Here is a 26421-nt window from a genome sequence, read left to right as displayed (position 1 = left end):
TGACATTCTTTACGGGCCCGCCGTTTTCGCCCGGCTTCATCACCAGTTAAGTGAGTTTGTCTGAGCGAACGGGGCGGATATCTTGGCTTCGCTGATGCCTCGGTTACGATTGAACGAGCTCTTTACGTTCTGGTGGAAGAAAACTCTTAATGACTCTACTAGGCTTCCCAGCCATTTCCCGTTGCTAGTATTCTCACAGCTATTTCCGGGCCTTTTGTACCGCAAAAATGCCCAAAAGCCGGCCAATCCCGCCAAAGCTGCAAGAGAAATAGTGCCAATGGCAATGCCGGCAGAAGTTCCCGGGTTGGAGTTCTCTTGGTTACCCTTGCTGCTCTGATGGTCAGGTTCGGCACTAGGGGTTTGGGAGGGTCTTTGGAACGGATGCCGAGTTGACTTTTCCGTGCCTGATGTGTCTACGAGTAAACCACGAATAGTTGCATTAGCTGTGCTGTCCATCCTAGTAGACGTATCATGGGCTGTTGCTTCTAAGCCCTCGCTTTGAACGTTGGGCTCGACGGTTGAAATTGGAGTTACGACGGTGCTTTTTGGTGCAGCTGATGCATGTGGCTTTGCGGTAGCAGCTGCCAAAGTGTATTCACCTGTCCCGGTAACATCTTGCTTAGACTGTACTGGCTTTAGTGGCTGGGTGAAGTAGATTGTAAAGGAGTTTTGAGGAGTTTCCGCTTCCGCAGCTTTGTCTATACGAACTCTTGACGTGGACGGTATGGCAGGAGTCATCTCCAGTTTTCTCACTTCTTGCGCACTTGAAAAGGCTGTGTCTGAATCCAGAGCATCGTCGACGTCTTTAGTAGTCACAGTGGCTTTTAATATCACGTCGGTTGGCTGAGCTGGGGAGGGAGATAAACTTGATAGAGTCTCAATTTGAGTCGAGTGTACTATAGTGGAGCCTGCGTCTGGGGGGCGATCCACGTTCCCCGTACCAACCTGAACATGTGCAGACGTCAGCGTCTTCGTAGTGCTGGAGGTTTCTTTCAGAGACTGAGATTTATCGAACGGGATGTTTGTTCTAATTGACGGCGTTGAGAAATGTCCGGTGGACATAGACACATTATTCAATGCAGTTGTATTGAAATATCGCTTATCATACATGCGGCCGGCAGACCAACTTGTGCCTGCCAGCCGGGCAAGGCAGAGACTTTGACATAGAAAATTTAGGATATGTAGATTGGCAAGCATCGTCAGCTTCCTGGTTGATACGAAACTTTCACTTCCGTCATCTAAATAGCATTGAGCGTTCGACTAATGAAGAAACAGAAATAGGATATTCCTGTATATATCACGCTTCTGCGGCTCTGTCTTCCATTACAAGCAGCTTCTAGCTATAGACAATTGGAGGATTAGTTAACTTGGGAAGATCTAATCTCGCCCGTGCCAAGTAACCATGATCACACAGGTCTCTGGTGGACATGTTGGGCCGCTAATGTATGGCTCAAAAGCAGTTATTGGCTCTTTATTCAACAAGACGAAGAACCTCCGCCGAACAAGACATTAATTAGCAATTTCTGCGCCAAAATAAAATTGAAGATATTGCCTTTCTCCCATAGTCGCTTAATGCAGCACTGTGACGGCAGTTTCTTGATCAAACACTCAATCCCTCTGACAATGTGTGAGATTGTACCTCGAATTGTCCCGTCAATTTATACACAAAGACTCTCCTTCTCCCATCTGAGGTGACCCAAAGTCAAAGCCCAGAATCCTCAGGCATGTTGTCTTGCAAGCATTCTACCTGGTTACGATTACTGAAGTCAAAGGAGTCTCACGCAAATCATGCACCATACCGGCTTGAAGTCTCCAGACGACCCACGCAATTGCTAGATAGTCTGCAGCGTCCAAAAGAACAGTGTCCTTTGTTTGTTGTAGTCGTTGGAAATGCGATCAAGGCCCGCATACTCGCCACGCTTGGGGTCGAAGCTCCACGGGTCACAAGTGGTGAGATACAACTATTCACGTCGCCTTCGACTGTCACTGATAGAAGGCCGTTGTTGGTCGCAAGCGCGGACATACCTCGGAAGCTGGCTCAGAGTGGGAAAACCTTCAAATGTCATGACACTTCCATTCGAACCCCATCCTTAGATGGCCAACATATAGACAGACCTATCGATTTTGCAAGCCTGATACATCATCACATCCTAATGCCATTCAGTGATGTCATTTGCGTTATCGCGAAAGATATAGGTGGATGGACCAAAGTGGTCGAACTCATGAAGGCCTGGGTCAAACTAGATAAACCAACAGAACACGGACCCTTTGCCTGCCTCGTTGTGGTTTTACATGGCGAGATGAGCAGCCATGTTTCTGAGAATCTCATGAAAAAGCTGCGGTGCTACTTTTCTGACGTTCGGTTCCATAAAGTCCCTAACGGTGCCGACGAGACACAACAATATGTCAAGCTTAAAAACAAGCTGCTAGCGATCGGCAAAGAGGGTCAACTGCTGAAAGAAAAACGAAAGTTTCTGTTTTCTGCGCATCATCTTGCCGGCTTCCTTGACTTTGCTGGCGAATCTGCAAATCTAGAAAGGAAGCAAGCTCTGGACCTCATCCATCTATCCAGGAGCGGGTTATCCAGAATAGAGGACATCGAAGCGCATGTTGCAAGATTTGTTGGCAGCGTGGATTCATTTCAAGTTTTGAAATCCTTCGTCATTCCTGTCATATCGTCCTGCTTTATACTGCATCAATACCCTCCTGGGATGCATGGTAAGTTGTACCTTCGGCTGCTGTTGCAACCTTGGCTAATCAATCCACTCAAGTCTTTGGGATTGAGGATGTGTTTAGATCAATATATAAAAAGATCTGTCAGAAGGTGTCCTGTGGAGTAACGCTGGTGGCTGAAGAGGCAGAGTGCTTTCTTGATCAATCCTCTTTTGTGGCGCTGGTACAGCGGGAGCTTCGTCTACAATACAATCGGTTTTTAACTCTCCAATCAGCGGCTGAAGCTCACAAACGACTGATGGGAAGGTTTTCTGGCCACTGGTCGAAGCTGCGGTCACATGAAACTTGCTTTAGCTGTGTTGCACGCAGGCCTCAGTTTGGTCTTTCCTGCGGACATTCCGTTTGCGAGAACTGCGTAAGAGTTTTTGGGAACAAAAACGACTTGAATCCGTGGGTCTACCATGTCGATCAATGTTTCATATGTGGGGCTGGTGTCGGAAGTCTGGCAATTCGGGTGCGACCCGAAAATGCTAGTATACGTGTTCTAAGCATTGACGGAGGAGGCGTGAGAGGTGTCGCTCCGTTACAGTTCTTGCGGACACTGCAAGACCAGCTGCGGCTCCCCAACTACCCAATCCAGCGCCACTTTGACCTGATCTACGGCACTAGCTCCGGTGAGTGTATATGTTCCCACTCCTCCTGCATAGTGACCATCTACCATCCCTGACCAGCAGACCAGGAGCGATCACGACGGCGGGCCTCGTCATGAATGGATGGGACATTGAGAAATGTCTGGCAACCTTCAAGCAGCTGTCTCATACGGCATTCCAGCGACGAGCAAGCCTCAAAATACCACTCATCTCCGCCGTCTTGCAATTCCTAATATCTATAATATGTGACGGCCGATACCCCCCTAAGAATCTCGAGTCTGTGCTCCAGAGAGTGTTTGGGAGGAAAGGCATTTTGGACAGTTCGGCCGAGAGCGAGATGGGAATCCTCGCCGGAATCATCGTCACAAGCATCAAAGACACCAGCGCGTCTGTTTTCACCAATTACAACGCTGTTGGCAATCGCAAGAATCACTGCGGTGAGTTCGAACAGTCCACTGACAGAAGTTTCAAGCAAAGCAAATCCTAAGCTGGCATACAGACTACAGTGTGATGACAACTGACCCTGCCGCCCGCCCGCTTTTATGGGAGATGTGAGTCCCCAGACATACTCAATTGCCGGTTTGAGCTACGCTAACATGGCTATAGTATAAGATGCGCCACCGCAGCCCCATTGTAGGTTTGCTCAACCTACCTCCCCCCTTGGAACCCGGGCTAACCCCTGGAAGCTATTTCCGGCCACGGCATATTGCAGGTGTCGGGACGTTTCAAGACGGAGGCCTGCTCTACAACAATCCGGCTTCGATAGCACTACATGAAGTGGGAGCTTTGTTCCCGAACACTGGAGACCCCAGCTTGTTTGTTTCATTGGGAACAGGCTGTCCTTTGCGAGGCGGTCCGCAGAGAAGCTCTCGTTGCTTCTGGAAAGATTCTTTCGTACCACGCCTGATCAGGGCATTTTGGAAGCTTGGCGACTCCGACAGGGCTTGGAAGCAGTTACTCAGTCAACAGACCATCGAGAAGTTCAAGAGTGGCTTTTTTCGATTTGACGTGAAGTTTCCTGGTGCAGAACCCCATTTAGATGATCTTTCGAAAATGGAAGAAGTAGAAAAGGCAGCCCAAGAAACGATGTTACAATCTCCAGAGCTGAACGACTTGGTCTCTCGCATCCGTGCCGAGCTCTTCGTCTTCACCCTAGATGGAGATGCCATCCCATACCGAGCGGATAACCAGTATGAATGCACAGGTAGCATATCATGCCGATTGCGGGCTAACACGGCCGCGTTTGATGCTCTGATGACACAGTTGAATGAAGAAGCTGCTTTTCTGCAAATCAACAATGTCACACTACCGGGTAATCTTTGGAATGGCTCTTGCAGCGATGCCAACGGCAATTTCCGTAAGCATGTGAAGATTCGGGTCTCCAGATTGGACGAGCCCTTCCAAGTTTGCTTACATGAAGGCTCAGGGGCAGGATGCCACATAAGCGGCTCGCCATTCACAATTCAAAAATCGGCTGAAAACCAGAAATTAGGTGCAAGATTTGGAACAATCGACCACCGTAGAAGCGTGACAGAGGATTCAAATGAGGGCCGTCGTAAACGCCAACGAATCAAGTGAGTGAGGGAAAACAGAGCCAATTCTGTATTGAGTTCATGAGTGGAAGGAGATTACTGTGCGGAATCTTATTCCACAAATGTTTGTATTAGCTAGCTATAAGCCATTTATGAGTTCCCAACGTCCAGATTATGCTTTCCATAGCCTGAGGATATATACCGTATACAGACAACTTGCTCTCGTCCAGCTGTGAAACCAGGTCTGACGGAGCCCAGACCATTGGAACCATGTCATGGCACTGCATTTATAGGCACACAGTGCAGTACTTCTATCCCGACAAGCGATCCTCGTCTAACACTAGCTGCTATGTTTGGACCACAGAATATAGAAAGTCTAGGCGGAAGTCCGAACGACATGAGCCAGCACTGACTACGAAACAGACCTCAAGACCTAGAATCCATGACAAACACACAATGGATGAGATCAGAGTACAGAATTATTTAATCCACAAACGACCGTGCACACGCTCCAAAAAGCCAGTTGTCAAAACTGTGAGGTTCCAGCTCCCGGCAGATTATCGAGCTAAGGTTAGGAGGCGGTACGAGAAAGATTAGGCTGAATTTTCTCGGTGAGGCATTTGAGCTTGGTACACAGCTTTCTTGGAGAACGATTCGTCTCTCGTATTTCGTTTCAGTGTTACTTACTTTGCGTGTTTACGATTTGCATACCGTTCGTGTGACTGTTCTTCAGCAAAAATATTGATCGGATTCAGCCGTGAGTCATTTAGCTGTCACGCCGAGAAACAAGACTATAACGTGGATGTACAGTATGTGGGCCAGAACAGTATGTGGGCCACTTTCCGGCCTAACATCACTCCGATACCTTATATTTCCACCATTAATCATGGAATCGCATAACCGTGAAGCGCAATTAAATCTTGCTTTGAATAAGCTTGAATCTCTTCATAATCTAAGTCTCCGAAAGGTTGCAGCACGTTATAATGTACCTCGAACGACTCTTCAACGCAAAATGGCAGGACGCGTTTGTTTGGCCGACCGTTGGTCCGGGCCGCGGAAATTGAGCGCAAACGAAGAGGAAGTGATTGTTCAATATATGTTGGACCTGGAGAGCGGGAGCAGAAGCTGGTGAATTTATACATACTCAACCCCCTACATCATTTCACGGAAGCATTTCCTGATTTTATATGACAGTAGACCCACGTTCTGATGCCTGTTGACTTGGTCAACGAGGAGTTGTACATGTCCATCAACATGTCAAGTATAGTAGTGGACCAAGACTTTGGATTGTGCGATGCTGTCAATGTTCCCGGTGAAACCGATAATTCCAGATGCGAGGCAAAGGGGATTTGCTCGTGTTTTCCCTGTCACACATTCCTTGAGCTCCTTGGTCGTTATCCTGCCCCTGTCCGGGTGGGTCGCTTGCGCAAGAAGCGGGTGACGATGACCCATCACAAATCCAAGTTGCACTGTTGGTGGTGGCTGCTCTTTTAGGGGATCACAGTCCAAGAAAGGCTCCGTGCTGGGGCTCATCCAGAAAGGACAATGTTTGCACCAGGTTTGCCACCGAAATCAGCCTCCGTTTTAGGCCGTCAACGATTCTGTCACCGATGTTCCCCAGCTTACACTTGCAAGGCTCTTCGCCCTGCTCTGCGAATGGATTAGAGGTTGACAAAAGGAGGTCGTTCAGTCTCTCAGGGGGCACTGTACGTACTTGGATTGCTGACGACGTTGCAGAGACCACCTTTTACATATTTGACGTACAAATCCTTAGGGGACTTACTTGAAGTTCCTTACTTCCAGGGCTAGAGTCCCAAGAATGAAATTGAGCAGCATCGGCTCTGGGTTCATGTACCAGAAAAGTACTACGGTCAAAATTTAGCAAGGGTCTCGTTGCTGAAATTTTGACTGCGATACTTGCGAGGAACATTGGAGCTGCGAACCTGTAAGCGATTAGGCCTTCGCCTAGACCCACAATCAGCGTTCCCAATGCAAAGTCGGCCGGCCTTTGACACCATCTTGCAATTTGAGAAGACCTAACGTTGTGGCGAAGCCAGGACAAACACACAGGAAAACTTTCGGTATCTCCCTGGAATTGCTTGAACACAATCAGCTGCGAGAGCCAAGACCGAGGTCCTGGCAGCTCTCAGGCCAAATTAGGTCGTTAGTGGTTGCCTTTGTTTGCCATGGTTCACCAGCGCCGCTTTGAAGGGTTGGATTGCTTTGAAAGGTATTTTCGTTGCATATCAGCCCAGTGCCCAAAGGCCCTGCAACACCCCTGAGAGACTGCATGCCCGCCTTCTCAAACTATACATCCCTGACAAGCAGCTAGGGAGAGAAATATTGCAAAGTGCAGATCGACGCAAAAAGTATCCCAGTTGAGTGCCGGAATGCTACCCGAAGTCATCCTAAAGGCTTTGTGGAGGTAAAGGCCAATAGGAACGAGCCCGTCACAAAACGTACCCCTAACGGCCAGCATCAAACTTCACCCCCGACTCTTCGTCATACCTGCTTGAAACCGAGGGTCAATAACTTCAACCGATTTTATTTTTGACCACATACGCAAATCGCTCAGATGCCTGGCAGAAAGTGGCCTGTTGGGGGTAGGAGATTACGGCGGCGAGCCCGGGTCCTTAAACTATCCCTGCAATTTGTAAGCGAGGTTCCCAGACATTGCAGCTCCTCCAGGACGGTGACTCAATTTGAAGCGCAGCTTCCATCCTCCACACCGAACAAGCCTGGTTAATATCCAGTCATGGTTTCAGGGGGCGAACATTCGATTTCCATCCGCAGTAAACCAAATGAAACCAATAAAATCCTGCAGATTAAGACCTACTGCCGCGCGTGACACTAAGCATACCTTCAGGAAGAACCGGATGGTAGTTCCGCATGCAGATGAAGAATTCTCGGAATCAAGCTCGTTTCAATCTCATTAGCGATCTCTAATGCCTTTGGTCTGAAAGTCTTCAAACGGCTGCCGGCGCTTTTAACTTGAGCACGAGAGAGGGACATTATGGGTGTGAGGGCAGAAGTGAATGAGGAAAATAAGGAAGTTTGGCAATTCAGTCAATTGCCATCGACACAAGGCCGTATGGATGAAAGCGCATTAAAGTGGGCTATGAACAAGATTGCTGACAACTTTAAGTGCTTGTCGTGTATTGGTGATGGCTTTATAGATATCCGCCATAGCTTGAACCTCCGGAGAGCCATTGGAGATAAAATTGTTATTAACACTGCGTTACAGGGGGTGGGATGTGGGATGGTATCGCATATAAAGGTCTTGGTGGTATGCTTTAATACCGCAATACTTTTCATGCTTGCAAGCTTCCTCAACGAACGCTTTCAATCGACAGCATCTTTTAGAGAGTTTTCAGAAAGGGCTACGCAGCCAAAACCAGAATTATAGGCCAGTAAACTCGTTCGGCGAAGCTCTTCCTATTCTGATACTTTCACAATGAAGGCGACCAACCTTGGATATATACTTAACACGCTTGACGAGGAGATCGATGCGGAGTACACTGATCCGCGAAGGACAGCATCTACAGCGGCAGCTGCGACCACAAAACCAGCTGTCAGTGTGGATTCCCACCTCCCATCTAGGCTTGCCCAGAGATCCCTGGACAGACTGAACGACAATCGCTCATCGTCAGCAACAGGAACATTTTCATCATTAGCCCTCACGAGAGTAGATAGCCATATCCCCGCGCATGCTCGCCGGCCACAAAGGACTGGGAGCGGCAGGTGGTTATGTCCCCCCAAGCCTTACTGCTTCTCAGGGGAATGTCACATCCCAGGGCGCACGGTCACTCTTCACCAGCTGCGCCAAGTTGAAGACTCTCGACCCGGAGCAGGCGCTTCCTTTGATTGCCACACCACAACAGCCGACATCACTGGCGACGGTGGTGCGAGCAGCAACGACATTGAAAACGAAGTGCAGGAACCCGTCACGCGTGGAGCCCAGTGCATGATGGAGAGCTCGGTAGCGCATCTGAGACGGATGCGGAACAGGGAGGCGGCGAAGAAGTCGCGGGAACAGAAGCACAAGCAGTTAGTCGACATGGGGAAGGAGTTGACATGTAGCAAGCTACGTGTCACAGAAATGTCGCACCAGCTTGAGTTATTGAGGGAGAAATATCAGTCGCTACTGGGCATTATCCAACCGGCGCTGCGGAAGAACGTTGAGCGCAACGGCTTGCCTGACTTTGCTGTTCTTTCCCTGCTTCAATCTGCTGCGGCGCAAAAGCCGCGCCCTTCTTCTGTTACTGTCACTCTTGGGTCCAAGGTTGAGCCGTGGCTCACGGAAATATTAAGGCGTATCGAAATCAATGAACCGCTCGATAGCGTGTCTGAGCATCAAATGTGCCTTGGTAAAGCTTTATCATCGCCAAACGCAATCTGGCTCCTGGCATCCCTGATGCTCAAAACCCCGAAATCCGAAGTTGATCGCGGGTTTTACTACCAGCTTGTCGTTATCGAGGCGAACATTGTTCTTGTCGATATCCCATGCAACAAGGTCGTATTCAAGCTGACTTCGAACACGATAGAGACTCTTATCAAGTACTATCATGACGTCTATTGCGTTGATGACGAAGGGAAGGAACATCACCAGAGGCTGCATGAGGACTTTGTTCAAGCTATTAAACGCTACGATTTCTACATGCGTGCTTCTGTGCTTGAAGGTCTGGAAACGGATGGTGCTGGCGAGTTACTTTGTGGGCAAAGCCAAAATGTCAAAAACAGCATTTTGGAGCTTATGCAGCGCCTGTCACCCTCGCCGCCGAAAGAAGTCGAGCCCATTTAGCAGTTGCCCTCGGTATTCATCTCCTTAAGGTTGCAGCAATACAATCTTCCCACGATAGACAGAACATTCCTAAAATATGGAGTAGTGGACCTCTCCAACCACCTTAAGTAGTAGTTCTGGAGAGCCTGAGTGGCCTCGCAGATGGTCATGTATATTGGTGTGTTTGAACATAGCCAAGAGCCCTCAGTATCCGTGCTGAGGGCCCGGCTGCAAGATTTTATTTTCGTTCTATGACAACAAACCATAATATCGAATAGATCCACCATCCTTTAGACTAACTTCAATTTCGATTTTTTGTTTACCTTAAGCACAAATACTGCCGGTCTCACATGCGCCGAAGATTAGTGTTGAACTTTCGCAGTTCAGTTGCTGTATTTGTACGAGCACGTAAAGGCACGGCCATGATGTGCTAACCCAACAGAATTATGATTCCACCAGCATTGACTTGGTTGTCTTCTTGTTTGCCGTTATTCTGACGAATTGGTGGCTGCATGCATTCTGTCCCAAAAAGTATATCTGCTTACTCCAGTGACATATTCAGCATGTGATCTTGAGATGTTAGCAGCTTGCATTATTTCCACGGCCTCCTGAAGCCGAGGACTACCGCGGGTGCAGCCGAGACTGGAGTACCAGATGAGTTGAATTGGCCTTTTTTCAAAACGTGAGCAGCTCTCTTGCTACGTTCCCTCTTGCCTGAAAGTACAGTCTACAACTACTTTCATTCTTTTACCTCTTTTCACATTCGTTACATGTGATGCTTACGCACTAAAGTCCTCTATATAAAGGTCGCTCTTTCCCTCAGGTCCTTATCACTCTGAGATTCCGAGTGACATCCAGCTCTAGAAGAAATATCACAGTGGTGTACAACTAAATCAACCAACTATGCGTAGCGAAGAGCCTAGCGTATCGTCTTCTGTTGTGCGTGGCCTAAACTCGTCCAGGTCGACGGAGCGCATCAACCAGATCGATCAAGTACGAGCCTATGGGATTGGAGATGTTGTTTCTCTACCCCAGCTGGTGGTCTGTGGCGACCAGTCGGCCGGCAAGAGCTCGGTCTTGGAGAGCGTCACTAACATCCCGTTCCCAAGGAAGAGTGGACTTTGTACGAGGTTCCCTACTGAAATCATCCTTCGGCACAACTCCACGGCTACGCGTATTATGGCCACTATTCACCCTCACGCCTCCAGACCACAGGAAAAGAGAGATGCCCTTCTACAATACCGCCGCGTGCTAGCAGACATATCGGAAGGCGTGGGTTACACCCACAAAACGGACACCTTAGCCCTCCACTATTAAACTTTTTAATTACTTCTCAACAAAGACAACAAGTTGTTGAAAGCGAGTTTGTTCGACGACAAAAGCCAGGAACCCATCGCGATGTCCCAAAGTTAACCGAGCGATCAAACTCTCATAAAAACAGTTCTTCACCCCTCTTGACAAACACCGACAGCCGAAGAGAAGATGACGCGCATGTGAAATCCTACACTTGTCCGTCCTATTTCTCCCGTGCTGCGCCATGAAGGGATCGCCCAACATCAGGATCTCTTGCCCAGTACATCCACCAAAATGCCCGCCTACATAGACGAGGACACCAGCATGGAAGAGGCGATGGACTACATCCGCGTCAACAAATCACCGTCGCCTTCGTGCGCATGTACGACTAGCAGGGTACCTGTTGAGAAAGATGGCGACGATTGTAACAGTCACAAGCCAGTGTCCAGCTTATGTGGCGACTTGGACCAAACAATGCACCTGGGGCGGGTAGCCAACTGCCAGGAACAACTCGCAGAATGCAACAGACATATCCGAGAATTGGAAGAAGCAACAAACAACAATTCGAGATTGATACGGTATTGGACTGAAAAGCAGCAAAAAGACTGGGAAGCTTACCTGCAATCCCGTATTGCTGAAATAAACCAAGAATGGCATCAGAAGACCCAAAACTTTCAAGCTTGTCACCAAGCCGAACTGGCAAGCTTACAGAAGCAGTTTTCTGAAGCCCAAGCCCTCGTGCAGCAGCTGGAGTCTAGCCTTACCACAGAGCAGACGAATCGTGTATCCGCGGAGGCCGAAGCCCTCGAGAATCACAAGCGCTGGCGCAAAACGGCCGCTGAGCTTCGCAAACTTTACACCACCACGTGCCAGTCAAACAAGATCTCTGATCAGGATCTCATCGATGCTGCTAAAAGAATGAGGTGGATGGTGCGTAACTTGGCCGCAACCGGATTTTCTGAGATACTTGGCGAGCCTTCGAGCGATAAGACACGACTCTCGACCTATCCAAGGCCTATGACGGAGGACTTGAGGCAGATGCAGTTTTTTTTGCACACCAACCAATTCCCCATCTACTTTGAGGCGTCTTTGTGGCACTATTTGACCAAATACGTGTTTGGTCGTTATATGTGGGCAGGCGAAGCTGCAGAGTCGATGCAGAAGCTGTATTCCGCCGTTTATGATAGTAAGGCTATTTGGCTAGCCTCTTTAGTCAACCATGACTATAGGCTAACGAATCTCGAGCAGCAGGCCCAACTGAGAAGATCGCCATCTCATTACAAGAGTGGCGCACAAATACTAATGCTCTAGTTGCAACGACCGCTGCAACGACCCCTGCTGCCCGAAAGGCCCTACTGGCCTACCGAGCCGATTTTGCCTATTCCATGCTGCGGTTAGGTAATTATCGACGCGGCAATCCAGGTCTAGCGGATGAGTTGGCCACCATTTTTGACGCGGCAATCTCCCTTGACCGAGACATACACTTGCGCAACAGCGCCGTGGAGTGGCAGGTTCTGCCGCCTGGACAGAACAAGTTTGATCCCGACACTATGGTAGTCGAGAACGACGGAGTAATCAGTTCGAGAGTGTTAGTCGTGCTGGCTCCTGGACTGATTAAGAAGGGTCATGATGCGGTCGGGGACGACGTATTGTGTAAAATGGAGGTGGTGTGTGAAGTGGACAGGGTGGCCAACGAGAGCCAGGCGAATGCGCCTACTGTCACGATCAGGGACAATGGGAGGCTAAACTGGATTCATGGATTAAAAAAACTAGAGAGGCATTTCACTCGGAAAGTGGTGAGGTGACTGGCGGGCCTTCTGCACCTACTTCACTTTGTATATTATACGCTACATGGCTGGGACGCTATTCCTCTCCGCAAAGGGCATGCTTTGTTTGTGGCAGTTCCTAGCAATTCAGGAGGCAGGTCACCTTACTAGGATGAGCAACTACTGAGTTCATTTTCGATTTGATATCTGTTCATAACAAGGCACGAACAGAGAGGAAATTTCTGGCAAGTTCCAAGATCTGGACCTAAGGTACATTATGCAACCCCGGTTTTGTTTACGTGGGTACATTGATACGCCAAAAATACTGGATTGATGAATATTCCATACACTGGGCTACAAAATTGCTGTCTGCCGCGTGGATGGTGGTTTGAAGAGGGGTGCAAGGCGTCATCGCGGCTCGCCAATCGGCCACATCAGATGGATTAAAGCTCCCACCATCCCATTGACTGAATATAGTTTGCTGATCCGATCGGTGAAAGCGGGTTCAAGTTTATCATCATGTGCCGCACCGAAACTGCCAAGCTCACATGCACCGAGAATTAATGTCGATATTTTTACGATCCATTGCACAATGCAGCATTTGTGAGGAGTAACATCAATGTACCGCACATGAGGCATTCCAAAACCCGTGGCGGGCGCCCACGGGTGCCCATGGGCCAACAAATACCGAAACCCACGGGGCCCCATCTTATTTGCACGCTGTGGGGCATGTACCTTAACATTGATTTTAGTATTATAAGTACAACTTCTACAGTGAAAAGAGCCATGGGCTCGTGGGCTGTTGGCCCGCGGGCTTTGTAAATAAAGTTTTGGGCCTCCATGTGCGGGTTTTGGAATGGCTTTCTATACACATATTGACTTTTTACATTGCTTCATACAGTGCCAACTAGGGCTGCGCTGATCACTATACCGCCACGCCCAGTCTAGGGTTGTGCCCAGGGGCCACCAACCTCGGACTAAACGCGTCTCTTAACGTTAGTATCAACAACGCTAGTTTTGCAGGTCATCATGGCCGTTTGAGCATGTGCCTTGTTAATTCTTTCAGCCACGCAATCAGTCACCTTGCGTCTACCCGTCGTCCCATTTCGATTGAACTGAAAGAGGCAGGAGTCTGATAAGAGTGGAGCATAGGTTTACTATGCACCTGATAAAGATGCTCTAGAGACATGTGCCAGCAAAGGTTTGCAAAAGTTGATCTTGCTGGGTTTCCAGAGTCTGAACTATAAGTTACCTGCATTCAAAACTCGAGATTTCCGCCTTTTTTAGTACATGTGTGAATTCTGCCTGACATATGAGGAAGTTGACCGTGAGCCAAGATGTTCCAAACTCATATGCTAAAGTTTGAGATAAGATGACTGATACTTTCTTTATCTATCTAGTTGAATTATGTATGAACCTTGTGTTCTGCACCTATCAACCGAGTCTCATTTTTGTCAATAGAGTCTTGAAACACGCGACTAAATACTACAGTCTTTCACATCCTGCGATAGTTTCGGCACGCTTTATGAGCCGGATAACCAACGTGCATCCGGTAACTGGGTCAGGCTTATTCGTTGGTTTTTACCCCGTTGCAATCTGTTGGATCCCTCCAGAAAGTCCGATCCAAATAGTTGGCATGCACAGGAAACACCTCCCATTAGTTCCAGACAATGGGTTGACGCGCCTTCTAGCACAGTGATAATCTGCCTTGTGACAGACTGTCTTTGTCATGCCATTCTGTAGGACCGTTGAAGTGAAGGATAACTCAAACCGCCAGTGTGGTTGCAGGCCACGGTCACCGGTCATCATTAGTATCATGTTGTACTAGGGATAACTGGAGGGTGTGGACTGGCTTCTTGTTGTCAGAAACTAAGTAATATCCTTGCGACAAAACGCCACGCATTTTGTGTGCGTTACTGTCGGCGGAATGTGGGATGTAAACCCTAGCTACCGTTTTCCTGTAGTATCCACAGGTCTCTGTGCTTATACCAGGCTTTTCGAGCGAACAAGGCAGCTTGGCCGCAATTGTTTTCACAGGTTTTTTGCTATTGCTGCGCGCCGATGAGGAGGTTTGGGTGGTCTATGTTTATACTGCGGGACCTCTCTACTCTCAGTGTCCATTTTACCATTTCTTTTCCTGAATTTGATAACTAGCGCTTTAATTTATTTTAAAATCACCGCATACAATAAAGTCTCTGTATACAAGCCCGTACTACTATGTTCAACATGCTGAATTTTAAAAATTTCAGTTTGTATTTTTAGCTAAAATAGTTAATAGGCGCGCTAAACGAAAATCACATATTTTGACCTAAATATTTAGAAAAGACCCTTTTCATTATAATTTCTATCTAGCTTATACTTTAGAAGATCAGCTTACTGCTACTAATATTGTAGCAATGGCATGTATAAGTTAACAAATCGAATAAAAATAGCACGGATTTCCACAAACGATAGCAGGTTCTGTATATCATTCCGGTCGGTCACGACATCAACCGACTGGAAGTCGACCAAGGGATCGGTAAGGAGCATGGTGAGAAAAAGAGGCTCGACCGGGCGTTACAGCGGGAGATTGCTTTTCAATAATGTTTTGGCATTCCTAGTACCTGTGAGAATCTGACATTAACTCCACAGTTACAGTACTTACCCTTCTGCGGTTGCTTAACCCATGACCAACCACCGATGTCCCATGCACAACGTGGACGGCACAGCTGGTACCCCTAATCTGGCCAAATATCTGGCAATCCCAGGTAATATCACGTGCGCGATACGCTGGCAACCAGCAGACATGTGGGTACTGCTAGAAAACGGTAACTATGTACTACTGTATACTTCTACTACGTACTTTGTAGATTAGCGCTGTTGCGCATCAGCCAAGCACTCCTGCGAAAGCTCTTTCTGGTTCTTGTGGGGTTGGAGCAGCATGTGGAGACAGCTTTGAGAGCGTGTTGGCTCAACTCGGGTAAAACCCGGGGATGCAAGTGACCACTTTTGCCCCTGTTGGCGTTTTACTAAGGTACAAGAAACAAATGGTACAAAATAGACAAAGTACATTCCATAGCAGTAGCTAAGCGATGATGCGTAAGCTACCATGATTAGAGATATAAGCAGGGCTGACAAGGACCGGCTCTGGACGGGCAATGGATAAGGGGTTTGGCAGGGACACAGTCAGCAGGCGATCTGGTGACTTAGGTGGCTCAGTATAGGATATGTGTGAGAATTTTACAATAGCGGGGCATAAGCAGTGACTGTGTGGATAGGCTTTGGGAGATCGTATGAGCTCCCAGTTAGCCACGTGTTCATGAACACTAGTAAGCTAGTAAGGGAATCGATTGATCGTATGTATTCTGTCTGTATAAGTAACTAAGTTACTATCTACGTGCAATGCTTGACAGCAACTGCTTTTTATCCGGTTCGAAGGTCACGTGCGATAGCACATGACCGGGCTTAGTCAGCCGGATCGTAGGCCTTCGCCCGGGCACAAGCCAAGTGCACTGCAATTGCAGTTAATCGGTGCAATTAAGTCAACAGACTGGCTAATATAGAGATCCTTAAGTTCTATTCTCCTATTCACTAAGAGCAAAGTCAAAATGAAGCTATTTATACGGTAGGAGTCCCTCATGCGAGTAAGCAGTGCGTCAGATGATTCGTTAGCTAATCGGCTGACTAACGTGTGATCCGACTCACAATATGAAGGCTCATATGCACCTTGTACAGTCTCCGATGCCCACGGTAGATGGATCATGTTGTATGACACAGTTGTAATAATCGCCAGGCGTCTAGCAATAGAAGTATAACATCACCCAAGAAGATTCAAGAAACGATAGCCTTAGTAAGCCAGATTCTGCCCGGATGTTCTTTTAGCGTAACGGAGGTAGATAGGCGTGCGTATGCAAGTTGTGCGCATCACGTGTCACTGCCTTCAAGGTTTCGATTCACAGAAGTCACTGTCAAAACGACACGATTGTGAATGATAATGTCCCCTCAACCAGACTCGCTATGCATATTCTCAAATCATTTCTGCCATCCCCGGTATTTCTATAGAGCTTTCAAATAGTTAGTCGTTGTACTTGCTATATAAAATTGCGCCTCAAAACTCACAAATAAGCGGGGTGTACGATTAGTGACTTTTGGATTTGCAAACGTCATGTGCTTTAGAAAGAAAACATTACTCCATTTCTGCATTCAAGGACTTAGGCAAAGAAGAAAATATGTACTTGACATTGGCTCAAGGCAACGGTTGACAAGATCAACCTCAAAACGTAAAACTATTCATATTAAAACATGCTGACTTTTGCCTGAGAAGGCCAGGACAGCCGAAGGAGATTAAGATGGAGCATCCCTGCAGAACTGGCAATGCCACGTGACGATAAGATGGGGGAGGCGTGATCAACCAAGACTGATCCTGATCACCAGAGAGGTGGTGAACAAGGCCACCGTGCAGCCTTAGGACTAACCAGCATTCAACCTCCGCTAGAAATACAATCCTTGCATTCATACTTTCACCAAGTTTATTTGCTCGTGTATACCTCCGAACGCAGTTACTCTACCTGAGAATATTTTTCTGTACATACCTGTGGAGAGGCAGGGTGATCTATAGATCATGTCTCCAAAGTAGGTAAACCCCAGCCCGCCCTCTTGGAGAAAACCCGAGCTTTTGTCCTGCGCCAGAATCACGTGACTGATTCCGTGATGTCCGGATAACCAACAACAGCAATATCTCCTGGAAGTCATTTTGCATCAGTTATATTGCATCGTTTTGTTTGTGCTCTTTCCATGGCCTAATACATGACCTACACACCCTCGGCGCTTTCGGCGCTTTCGGCCTCCGAACCACTCGTTCGTATCGCTTGCTCTCCACCTCAACTTCTTTCCCCGCTAACACTACAGCCCTTATGTTTTCGAAATTGCGTGGTATGACCTGTTGCATGCGAGCGGCGCGTTTGCATAGTTGCGTGCATGCATTCTGGGCAGATTGGGAATTCTCTGCGTTATCCAGACCCTCACGCTCCAAATACAACTCCAAAGCCTGTACAAAGTATCCAAATTCGTCGTCTTTGTTCTGCTTCCCCCTAGCCTCATTTTCGCTCCAAACCGTATCGACCGCACGAGCCGTAGCCATCACATCATCTGCGGAAACAAAGTTGCATCCAGCGAGGATGCCTCCATTCATGGTGTAGACGGTGTGGATGGTGCCGGGGCGCATGTGAAGAAGATCTAGGGAGTTAGTGACAACCCAGATCCCGTCGTCTAGTTCTTCGATAGCTTGTGGCAATACGAAATCCGCATCCGTGGCTCCTTTTTCAAGCGCTTTCGCCGCCGCTTCACATTTCAGCCTTGACAATGTGCTGATGTTTTTCTCGGTGCCTGGCCACAAACCCCAAAGCTTGGACACACCTGGGGCCATGACGGCAAGGCCGTGGGATCCGCCGTCGATGTGAACGTCTGTGAAGCTGGAAGTAGGGGCGAGAACCAACCTCGGCGTCATATTTGGGCTCACGCCTCCACCTGTCAATGTTAAAGCCTCCTTGACCACGAATTCGGGCATTCGCAACATCGAACCGGGCCAGATTGCATCGATCACCACGGTTCGAGGCTGGTTTGGTGCTGGTGTGCTTCTGCATTGGTTGAAGGCCTCATGAAGCCAGCCACTTCCAGTCCCTTCAATCCTCAGCTTTTCACTGCTATTGGCTTCAGGCTCCAGTCTGTAGGCCGCAAATCGTACTTCAGACTTCTTCCCTCGGTTTTTGGCCATGCCTGTCGTTATATCCACCAGTCTCTGGGCGAAATCGTCATCCTGTGGCGTGCTCTCTATATCTGGGAAGAACAGATCGGCACCGTCACGGATCAAACGAGGGGTATGTCCGTCCCAGCCGGCCGACAATTTCGGCTTGCTGTGCAAATCGACGAGCCCAAGCTTGGTAATCTGAGATTCTAGGACTTTTTGACAAACGCCAATCTGCATGCCGTCTTTTAGGTTCTTGAGGACGTCAAACAACGTTTCTTCCCCGGGCGTCATCGTTCTGAGCCACGCGGATATCAAGTCCTCGTCAGGTTTGACATCGTGGCTAATTGCTTCGAACTGTCGAGAAACCCATTCTTTGCTAGAGCCGTCAAGTGTGATGGGATGTTGGAAATGGTGCCTCAAGTTCTGTACGGTAAGCTGGCCAGTCTTCTTCTGTCTTGTGTCTTTGTTGAACTTGTACGGCCCTGCGTCAAAGGCGAGGTATGCCAGTAGTATATTGCGAAGACTTTTGTTTCCTAGCAAGTACTTAATGCTTTCAGAAAGCGTTTTGGCTTTTTGCCGGCCAATGTTGCCGTCCACGTCATTTTGCAATAATGCCAGGTTGGCCTCGATGGCAGCTTTGTGACTGTCGTTGAGACTGTGTATTGTGCTAATTTCTTTGCCAATATCTATTATTCGTTTCTCTGTTGGAGCTGGCCCTCGTTTCCCCATACTTCCTCATCTGTGGTTGAGCGATTTCGGACGAGGAAGGCGACAGCAAGGTGACGTCTAAGTTTGCTTGTTTATTTGACTGGGTGGGCATGTTATTCATGTCCAGCTGCATATCTTAATCGATGCATACAAACAAAACGCGGGCCAGCTCAGGTAACTTATACCTATAGGTGGACCGGCAAAGGGCGGATGGCACAGCAACCCATAGCTTGGCCTGCCACTTGAACCCTGCAGCTGCAGCCTGCGGCCAAAGCAGAGCTGGTTCCGTGCTGGTTGCCCGCCCTCAACATGTGCTCTTCGCTGTTGCTCGAATCGAGATAGGTTACTGGGTCCATGCAGATACTATCTCTTAATACGTCTTGCTCAAAATATATCGGGTACAAAGGCAGACGAATCACCAACTTCGTCCAAGTAGAGCTCCGCCTGCACGAAATCGTAGCTTCGTACGTCTCGGTTTCTTTGGCATCCATGGACAAGACCTCGGGTTAGCCTGCTCTTGACAGTAAGCTGGACAGTTGGTTGAGAAGTTTGATCAGTTTTTAGCAAGTACTTGGCTTTGGGAAGCGAGGGTAAACATACAGCACAGTTGGTCATTCCATGTGTGGTAAGGTACTTCTGGCCTGCATCGAGTATGCGACTGGAGAGTGTTTCTGTATCGACGACACCACTCTGCAACGATGGTCCTCCTGTGACCGCAGCTGTAGTCCATCTATGGGGGATATACTGGTTATTCGTAGCTCATCGAAAAAAATCAATGGAAAATGCTTACGCATTGGTAGGTACACATGCTGGGTGAGGTGAGCCGGTGATTGGCAGGATATTCGTAAGGCCAACGTATGCAGAACAAATTTGATCAGACGGGATACAAGAAGCTTATTCTCAGTTGAGGTTTGGAGTGGAATTGACGTGCTATCGATTTATCTCTGAGCACTCAAAATCCGTGTTTGGTCCGGGTCAGCTTCGGAGATCAGGTCACACGAGGGTGTGGCCGGGAATTGCAACCATCTGGTGAACTGATCGTTCATCCCTGCTCCTTGATTATGCAGCCCATGTTAATGGAGAATATACATCGCGTACCACCCTGCGACTCTCGCTCATTCCCGGGTTTCGAAAAAATAGAGCTCTTTGCAATTTGTTGTTTCCCTTGGACATGTCGTTCACATCTTGCCTATTTTCTTGTTTTCGTAAGCACACAAAAGCCGGTAACGTCTAGCTTTCCTAAGAATTTCAGGTCAATCATTATTGTTATTATTATTATTTATTAAAAAAAAGTCGTATGCATATAATTAAGCTATTATTGTAAAGGCTGCACGCTGGCGGTAACCATTTCGCAAAAGCAAACAACATCGCAAGCCGAGCCTTGCGTTTCTTCAGGAGTGGCTAAGTCCTAAACATATTACGTAGTTCAGCCTAGTATCGTATCCCTGTCACTGGGCTTTTCCCGACCCACTTTGGCTTTTCCCCCTGTCCTTTCGTTTTCCTCTATCCCCTGTCTCGTAAATTGGCTAGTTCAGCCCACTAATATAACTGTACCATGGTAGTATCCCTGTCTCTTGGCTTTCTCCCGACCCACCCTGGCCTCCTTGTCCTTTTGCTTCTCTTAATCCCTGGAACAGAGGCAAACCTCACACGTTGGTAAAGATTCAGTGTGAGCGTGATGTACCTCCATGATACTCCAGGTTTTATCTGGGCATGCCAGTAGCAGATAAGATTTATTGTAAGCACAACAAGGGTCTGTCATCTAATGAGAATCGGCTGAGGTCACAGTTTGCCCTTGCTGGCCTGGACATTGGAGCCAGTGGGGATGGGAGGCTTTGGGTCATTGAAGTTACTCCATGGTACTCGGCCCATTACTTTTCAGAAACCAGTTTGCTTTGTCCAAATACACAAGTCTGCAAGGCATTCGCCACATCTTTGGCACGTTCTTTGACACGTTCCAAAGTCACAAGTTTGTAAGCGGCTAAGGGCGGACAAGTCAATAGCTCCAATATCAATAAAGTCTTCTTTTTTTCGATGTGACCAAGGTACCCATCCACAGTCTCCAATCCAGTTGACCCTGCTAGACGCCAGTTGATCATTGTTATTCCAATACCAAGAAGCATTCACTAACATCCGAAAGTCCATCAGAATCGAGCCAGTTGGTTGCGGAGACACAGTCACCTTTCCGTCATGCTTCAGGGATTTAAATTCGAGATTAAGTGAAGTATTTAGACAACGATAGCACTCGCATGCGCGGTGGTTTGCTTTTGAGCCTTTTAGAAAAATAATGTGGCAGTAAAAGCTTTTTGCCCCTTAGCCATCTACTTTGCTACCTTCTATGCTGTCCACCCTTATCGCCCGTAGGCCCGTACACTGGAGATAGGAGAAACTGCTTCAGCAATCCGTCAGCTGCGTCGAGGAATCGGCCATGCCACTTGTCCTCAAGCTGCTTAAAGACGGACCCGAACCTGAGTTACCATTTTTTGGACCCATAGAGGATGACGCCTTGATGACGCCAAGTTCATGTGTCGCGGAGCCAATGCCGAAGCTATGCCTTCTAAGCCGTATATTTCCACCATACCCGTCTCCGCCGGAGGGTCCTCTGGATGAGCTATCTCGGAAAGGAGCCCAAAAGTGTTTGGCGAATTTGCTCAAAGTGGGCATGGATCCGCAAATGATGAAAAGGTTGGCTTCGAGAATGCTGGATAAGCAAGTATGAGATGGGGGCTCTTATTTATAGCAAAAATGATCAAAAAACAGAAAACTTACGACCAAACGTTTGCAGGCCCTGCATCCCAGGAAATGTCCGTTGATGTCAACAACGCAGGTAGAAGTTGCAGCCGGATGACCGAAGTGATAACGGTGAAACTAGCAATGCTTAGAATAAACAAAGCGCCGAGCTTCTGGGCCCAACGCATTTTAAGCGGAGAAATGATCGGGATTGGGAGTATGAACAGAATACAATCCGAGGCAATGTTCGAGACTGCGATCGCCATGTATAGGACCGCTGCATCAAGACAGTGACCCGTACCCAGTAATTCTGGCACCCAAAAAGACCTAATGGGTCTGCAGCCAAAAAGAAGCATGCTTGCGATGATAATCGTATAAAGGCTAACTGCGCAAATTGTAGCCCAGATCATGCGGCGGAACCATGGGGTCGGCGCAATTTTCCGGTAAAACAACAATATCGATATCTTGGTAAAGCCGTTGCAAAGAATAAAGGAGGGCGCAGCAATATATGAGACCTATGTTGAGCCAAGCTGTTAGGAACGTGAGGGAGGAGCAGGCAGAAAGGTCAAAACCTACAATCATGCTGGATTCGAATACCTCGATTGGCATTTCCCATGTGTGATGGCATAAGCCGCCAATGACGATTGAGTGTATTTGTGATGACTGCATTACCATGGAAAAGATCTATTTGTCCGTCAGAGAATTGATAAACAGGCGATAGCCAGACGACATATACCAATATCGAGAGGCAAAACAAAGATACATACCCAAGCAATGCACATAAACCAGTCTTCAATATGAATAGCCTTGATGAGAAAAATCTTGGTGAACATGCGCTGGCAGAGCGCGATGAACGCCAGAAACCCAACGATCCCGAAGACGAGGAAGTGCGCCAGCGCACTCTGTTCTGCCGGGTTCTTGAGATCGGGGGTATAGCCTTTGGGAGGCAGGGCGAAGACGGTAACTCCGTCTACCTCAGGAAAAACTGTCGAAGAGTTTGCAGACATGGCTTGGTTCAGTATTGATTTTGGAAAGCTATGATCATCTGGGGTTTCCTCGAAAAGAAGCGGCGTATCGAGACGAGTGAACGAGAGCGGAAGTATAAGTTATATAATGGATTGCTGTTGGCTAATCCTTGCCAGGTAACCTAAAAAGCGTTGCAATGTGGTACGGTTCCATTGTCGTCAGCATAACGTTCATAACCCATCTCCATTCAACTCCTTTTCCCTCTTTTACATGTGGTGTTGAAGTTTGCACAACTCTGTACTCGTGCTAATTAGTATCTGCGCATTAGTTATCATCAATTTAATGACAACGCGTTGTTAAACATGCTGCGCTTTCGAATGTAGTCTCTCCAAGTCTTTCCTATTTTTGTCGTACATTAGTTTTCAGGAGATCCAATGTTTGACGATTGCATAATAACCGTCGTGAAGTATTTCACATACGCAGCCCCACCGCCCTTGTCTGCAGTAGAGGGATTGACCACCGTATGCGACCGGATTCAATTTAATTCTTGCCGGGCTATCAATCCCTGTTAACTACAGTAGATCCTAGCTAATGACCCGTAGGCTGAGCGAGCAATCTCGGGTAATCGGGATACCTCGGCCATTGTATGGATTGACAGCGAACCAAACCCCCTGTTTACGTGGATCGCAAAGGGTCGTGTGCAACCATAAAAGGCGAGCTCCCCGGTTTTTGATTAACCAACAACAACCTTATTCGCCACCTGCTTAACCCGCTCCTTTCCATCTTGCACGACTTTCATCAGTTATATTGCCATCGGGCACATCCGTTATGCATACCCAGGTCACGGTGTTGGCCGCATACGCCGCTGTACTCATCCCCGCAGCTTTAGCGGCTCATATGGTCGTCCCTGATGTCACTCCATCTGTGGCCAGCAACTCCATGCAGATGCTAAGCTACATAAAAAGGAAGTCCTGTATGCGACGTGATGACTTTTTAAGACATTGGTTTGAAGTTCATGCGCCCATTGGTCAGTTAACCATCCGGCTGTTAGCAGCTTGCAGATATTGTAAATTCTTTTGCGTGTTGTTTGGTCTAACTCATTGGACCTAAAAATCCCACAAAAAACAGTTGCCCCTCTGGCTCTTAAATTTGGCATCACTGGCTACTCCCAGATCCAGGCATTCGGGCAGATCCTTCCACAGAACGCGGGCGAGGATGATCCGGCCTCAAATGAGTTGACCTCTTTCGACGGTATTGCCTCGTTCATATATCCAAATGCCTCGGTCCTCTTGGACATGCTCGCTCACCCGTACTACACCGCGGTGGTTGCCAATGACGAAGCCAAGTTCATCGACAAGAAAGCCCACAATGGCGGTCAGGTGGCTGTATACGTCGCCGAGGTAGTTCCTGTCGTCGGCTATGGCAAAAACGATACTGCTGTGGCGGTGGACATCTGGACAGGGGATGAAGCCACCCGGGAGAAGTACCAGGCGCTATTTGACGAGTACGACAAACGACATTTTGGCTGAAAGTTTTCTTTAGCTATTGAATGGGCAGTTATATATATGGTAGAAAGGGGAAATGAGCTCCGTCACTTCGTTTTTTGGTCGGTTAGGGTTTGAATATTAGTTTTTCTGGGTATAGCATCCAAACCGATGGACGAAGGTCCTATTTCCGTTATGTTCAATTGGTCTGACAAGATTCGCAGCCTAATGTCCCGATGCCAGAAAAGAGACCATCTCTGGGAATTGTAAAAGTTTTGAGGGATTACGTAACTAAATTTCCGATCATTATGCTAGATATGACGGAATGCACTGGATGTTTTGGTTAATTGATCGCTTGCAGCTTTGAACGTCCCATCTGCTTTAAAAGTATAGCAGTCACAAACTTAGCACCAAGAAGCTTATTGAACTTTGACTGTGGTACTTTTTGTTACATCGATTAGAACAAGAGTCCTATTAGGAAACCATCAGTTTTTAGCAAAAGGACCGCCATATCCTCGCTTCTTCGCCACTTTAATTTCCTTGCATTGGCTTGGCTTTTGTTAAAAATCTGGAAGACCGAAACTGATTCTTTTCTGTAGGATCAGTCCCTTTACGACGACTGTTTCTGCTGAACGGCAATATGTAACGGGAAGTGCGCATTTTATAACATGACGAGCACTTTGTCTACATTATCAGGAGGCGGTTTGTTCCTGCTTCTCGCTGCCTAGCAACCCTGGATCCGAGTCTTCCGCAGATTGTTCTGGCCTGACCATCGGCGGCAGTACGCAAAGCTTCCGCGCCGGCATGACTGCAACCAGGCCCGAAAGAAAGCTATGCACAGAAACAATTTGTTGTTTTGTGCCCGGCTGGCCACATAATTTCTCCCCGGCGTGTGTCTAGTAATATATAGCTGCGCGTGGAATAGAAAATATGCGGCCAGCCCAAAAAAAGAAACCGAGAGCCTAGCTGGTTCTCCCCGGCGTGTTTATTGTTAGCTATGTGGGGATCTCCAGTGGATGGTATCTGGGCACCCATACTGGCCAACTCTTGGGTTTGGCGAGTGGGGGTGGGGCAACCCAAAAGCAGCTCGCGAAACGTCAGAACAACAAAGTCCCGACCCACGTTACTACCCCACGAAAGCAAGCGGTTTCTTATCAAGTACAGGGGTGCGCTGCCCAGGTTTGCAATCCTGCCGAACAAAAGGGATGTGACCACACCGGGTTTGATGAATTGAGCTGCAACGTCCATGCTACTCGGATGTGGTATGCATGGCAAGTTTCCAAAAATGCTGTGCTGCCTGAATATCTCTGGCCGTATTTCATGACCCAAATGGTAAGGAAGATCAGACCTTGGCTGCCGCCCTGGCCGGATGCAGACATTGTTGTCATCAGGGGCAGACTTCGTGTTGCGAAATCTAGAACTTTCAAGCCATTATGGTGGTTGCTGGTGGGGCTATCTGCTATCTGCATCGCACAGCTTCATTATCCTATCACGTCATCCAGTGGAAGACGCTGCCCAAGCCACCCACAGTTTCAAGAGAATATAATTGATGGGCTGGGTATTATTGAGCCAGAGATACAGCTTGCCTATCGTAGTCGCCACACACGGTTTGTTTTATGTTGCTGCAAAATGTTCGCAACTGAAAAAACTCACTTGCTCGGCAATCATCGCCCTAAGGATGCCCGGTGGAATTATCGATGGATTCCATATGCACTTCTATTGTTGATGTGCGTCGGATGTAATCCCATCCTGTTTCTCCTGCACGTGGAGAACAATTTACTTGCTGCCATTTCCTTCCCCCTGGACCTCCTTCAGGAACGTTTATGGGGCTTCATGAAGCCCATTCTGAATGCCGTCACAGACGAAGCGCTGAGAAGAACGAACAACCGCTCAGTGAGACGACTGATCCGCAAATCCGACTCGCTGGCTACTATCGGAAAAACCATGCTGAAAGTTGAATCGGCCTTCATCACTCTCGTCAAGGTCCTCAGTCAAGCAGGCTTTCCGCTGTACCTAGCAGCCTTTTCCTCGATCGTTTTGACCGGGGCTTTGGCATTGGGCACGTTTTGCCTTTTTGGTCCAATCTCAGAAGATGCACAAAGGCTCAAGTCTTC

General features: G+C 48.0%; 5 protein-coding genes across 5 annotated transcripts; 3 read left to right on the top strand and 2 right to left on the bottom strand.

The window, feature by feature from the left end:
• Window positions 1-39: 39 nt before the first annotated feature.
• PgNI_12255 (uncharacterized protein) lies at window positions 40-1429 on the bottom strand (the record flags this gene model as incomplete). The annotated part of the gene is made up of 2 exons (XM_031132209.1): window positions 40-1156; window positions 1413-1429. 2 exons carry the CDS (start codon window positions 1427-1429, stop codon window positions 40-42), a joined length of 1134 nt encoding a protein of 377 aa, XP_030976163.1.
• Window positions 1430-1717: 288 nt separating this feature from the next.
• Window positions 1718-5614, top strand: PgNI_12254 (uncharacterized protein). Its single transcript, XM_031132208.1, has 6 exons — window positions 1718-2718; window positions 2772-3347; window positions 3413-3760; window positions 3823-3874; window positions 3930-3956; window positions 4010-5614. Exons 1-6 carry the CDS (start codon window positions 1725-1727, stop codon window positions 4899-4901), a joined length of 2889 nt encoding a protein of 962 aa, XP_030976164.1. The 5' UTR covers window positions 1718-1724; the 3' UTR covers window positions 4902-5614.
• A 2695-nt stretch (window positions 5615-8309) lies between these two features.
• On the top strand, window positions 8310-9656 carry PgNI_12253 (uncharacterized protein; the record flags this gene model as incomplete). Its single annotated transcript, XM_031132207.1, has 1 exon — window positions 8310-9656. The coding sequence occupies one exon, from the start codon at window positions 8310-8312 to the stop codon at window positions 9654-9656; it is 1347 nt and encodes a 448-aa protein (XP_030976169.1).
• Window positions 9657-11252: 1596 nt separating this feature from the next.
• On the top strand, window positions 11253-12733 carry PgNI_12252 (uncharacterized protein; the record flags this gene model as incomplete). The annotated part of the gene is made up of 2 exons (XM_031132206.1): window positions 11253-12114; window positions 12180-12733. 2 exons carry the CDS (start codon window positions 11253-11255, stop codon window positions 12731-12733), a joined length of 1416 nt encoding a protein of 471 aa, XP_030976193.1.
• Window positions 12734-17435: 4702 nt separating this feature from the next.
• Window positions 17436-19239, bottom strand: PgNI_12251 (uncharacterized protein; the record flags this gene model as incomplete). The annotated part of the gene is made up of 2 exons (XM_031132205.1): window positions 17436-19074; window positions 19151-19239. The coding sequence occupies 2 exons, from the start codon at window positions 19237-19239 to the stop codon at window positions 17436-17438; spliced, it is 1728 nt and encodes a 575-aa protein (XP_030976167.1).
• Window positions 19240-26421: the final 7182 nt, after the last annotated feature.

Source organism: Pyricularia grisea (assembly GCF_004355905.1).
Source record: "Pyricularia grisea strain NI907 chromosome Unknown Pyricularia_grisea_NI907_Scaffold_11, whole genome shotgun sequence".
Taxonomy (NCBI): Eukaryota; Fungi; Ascomycota; class Sordariomycetes; order Magnaporthales; family Pyriculariaceae; genus Pyricularia; species Pyricularia grisea.
This window is presented reverse-complemented; position numbering and strand designations above follow the sequence as displayed.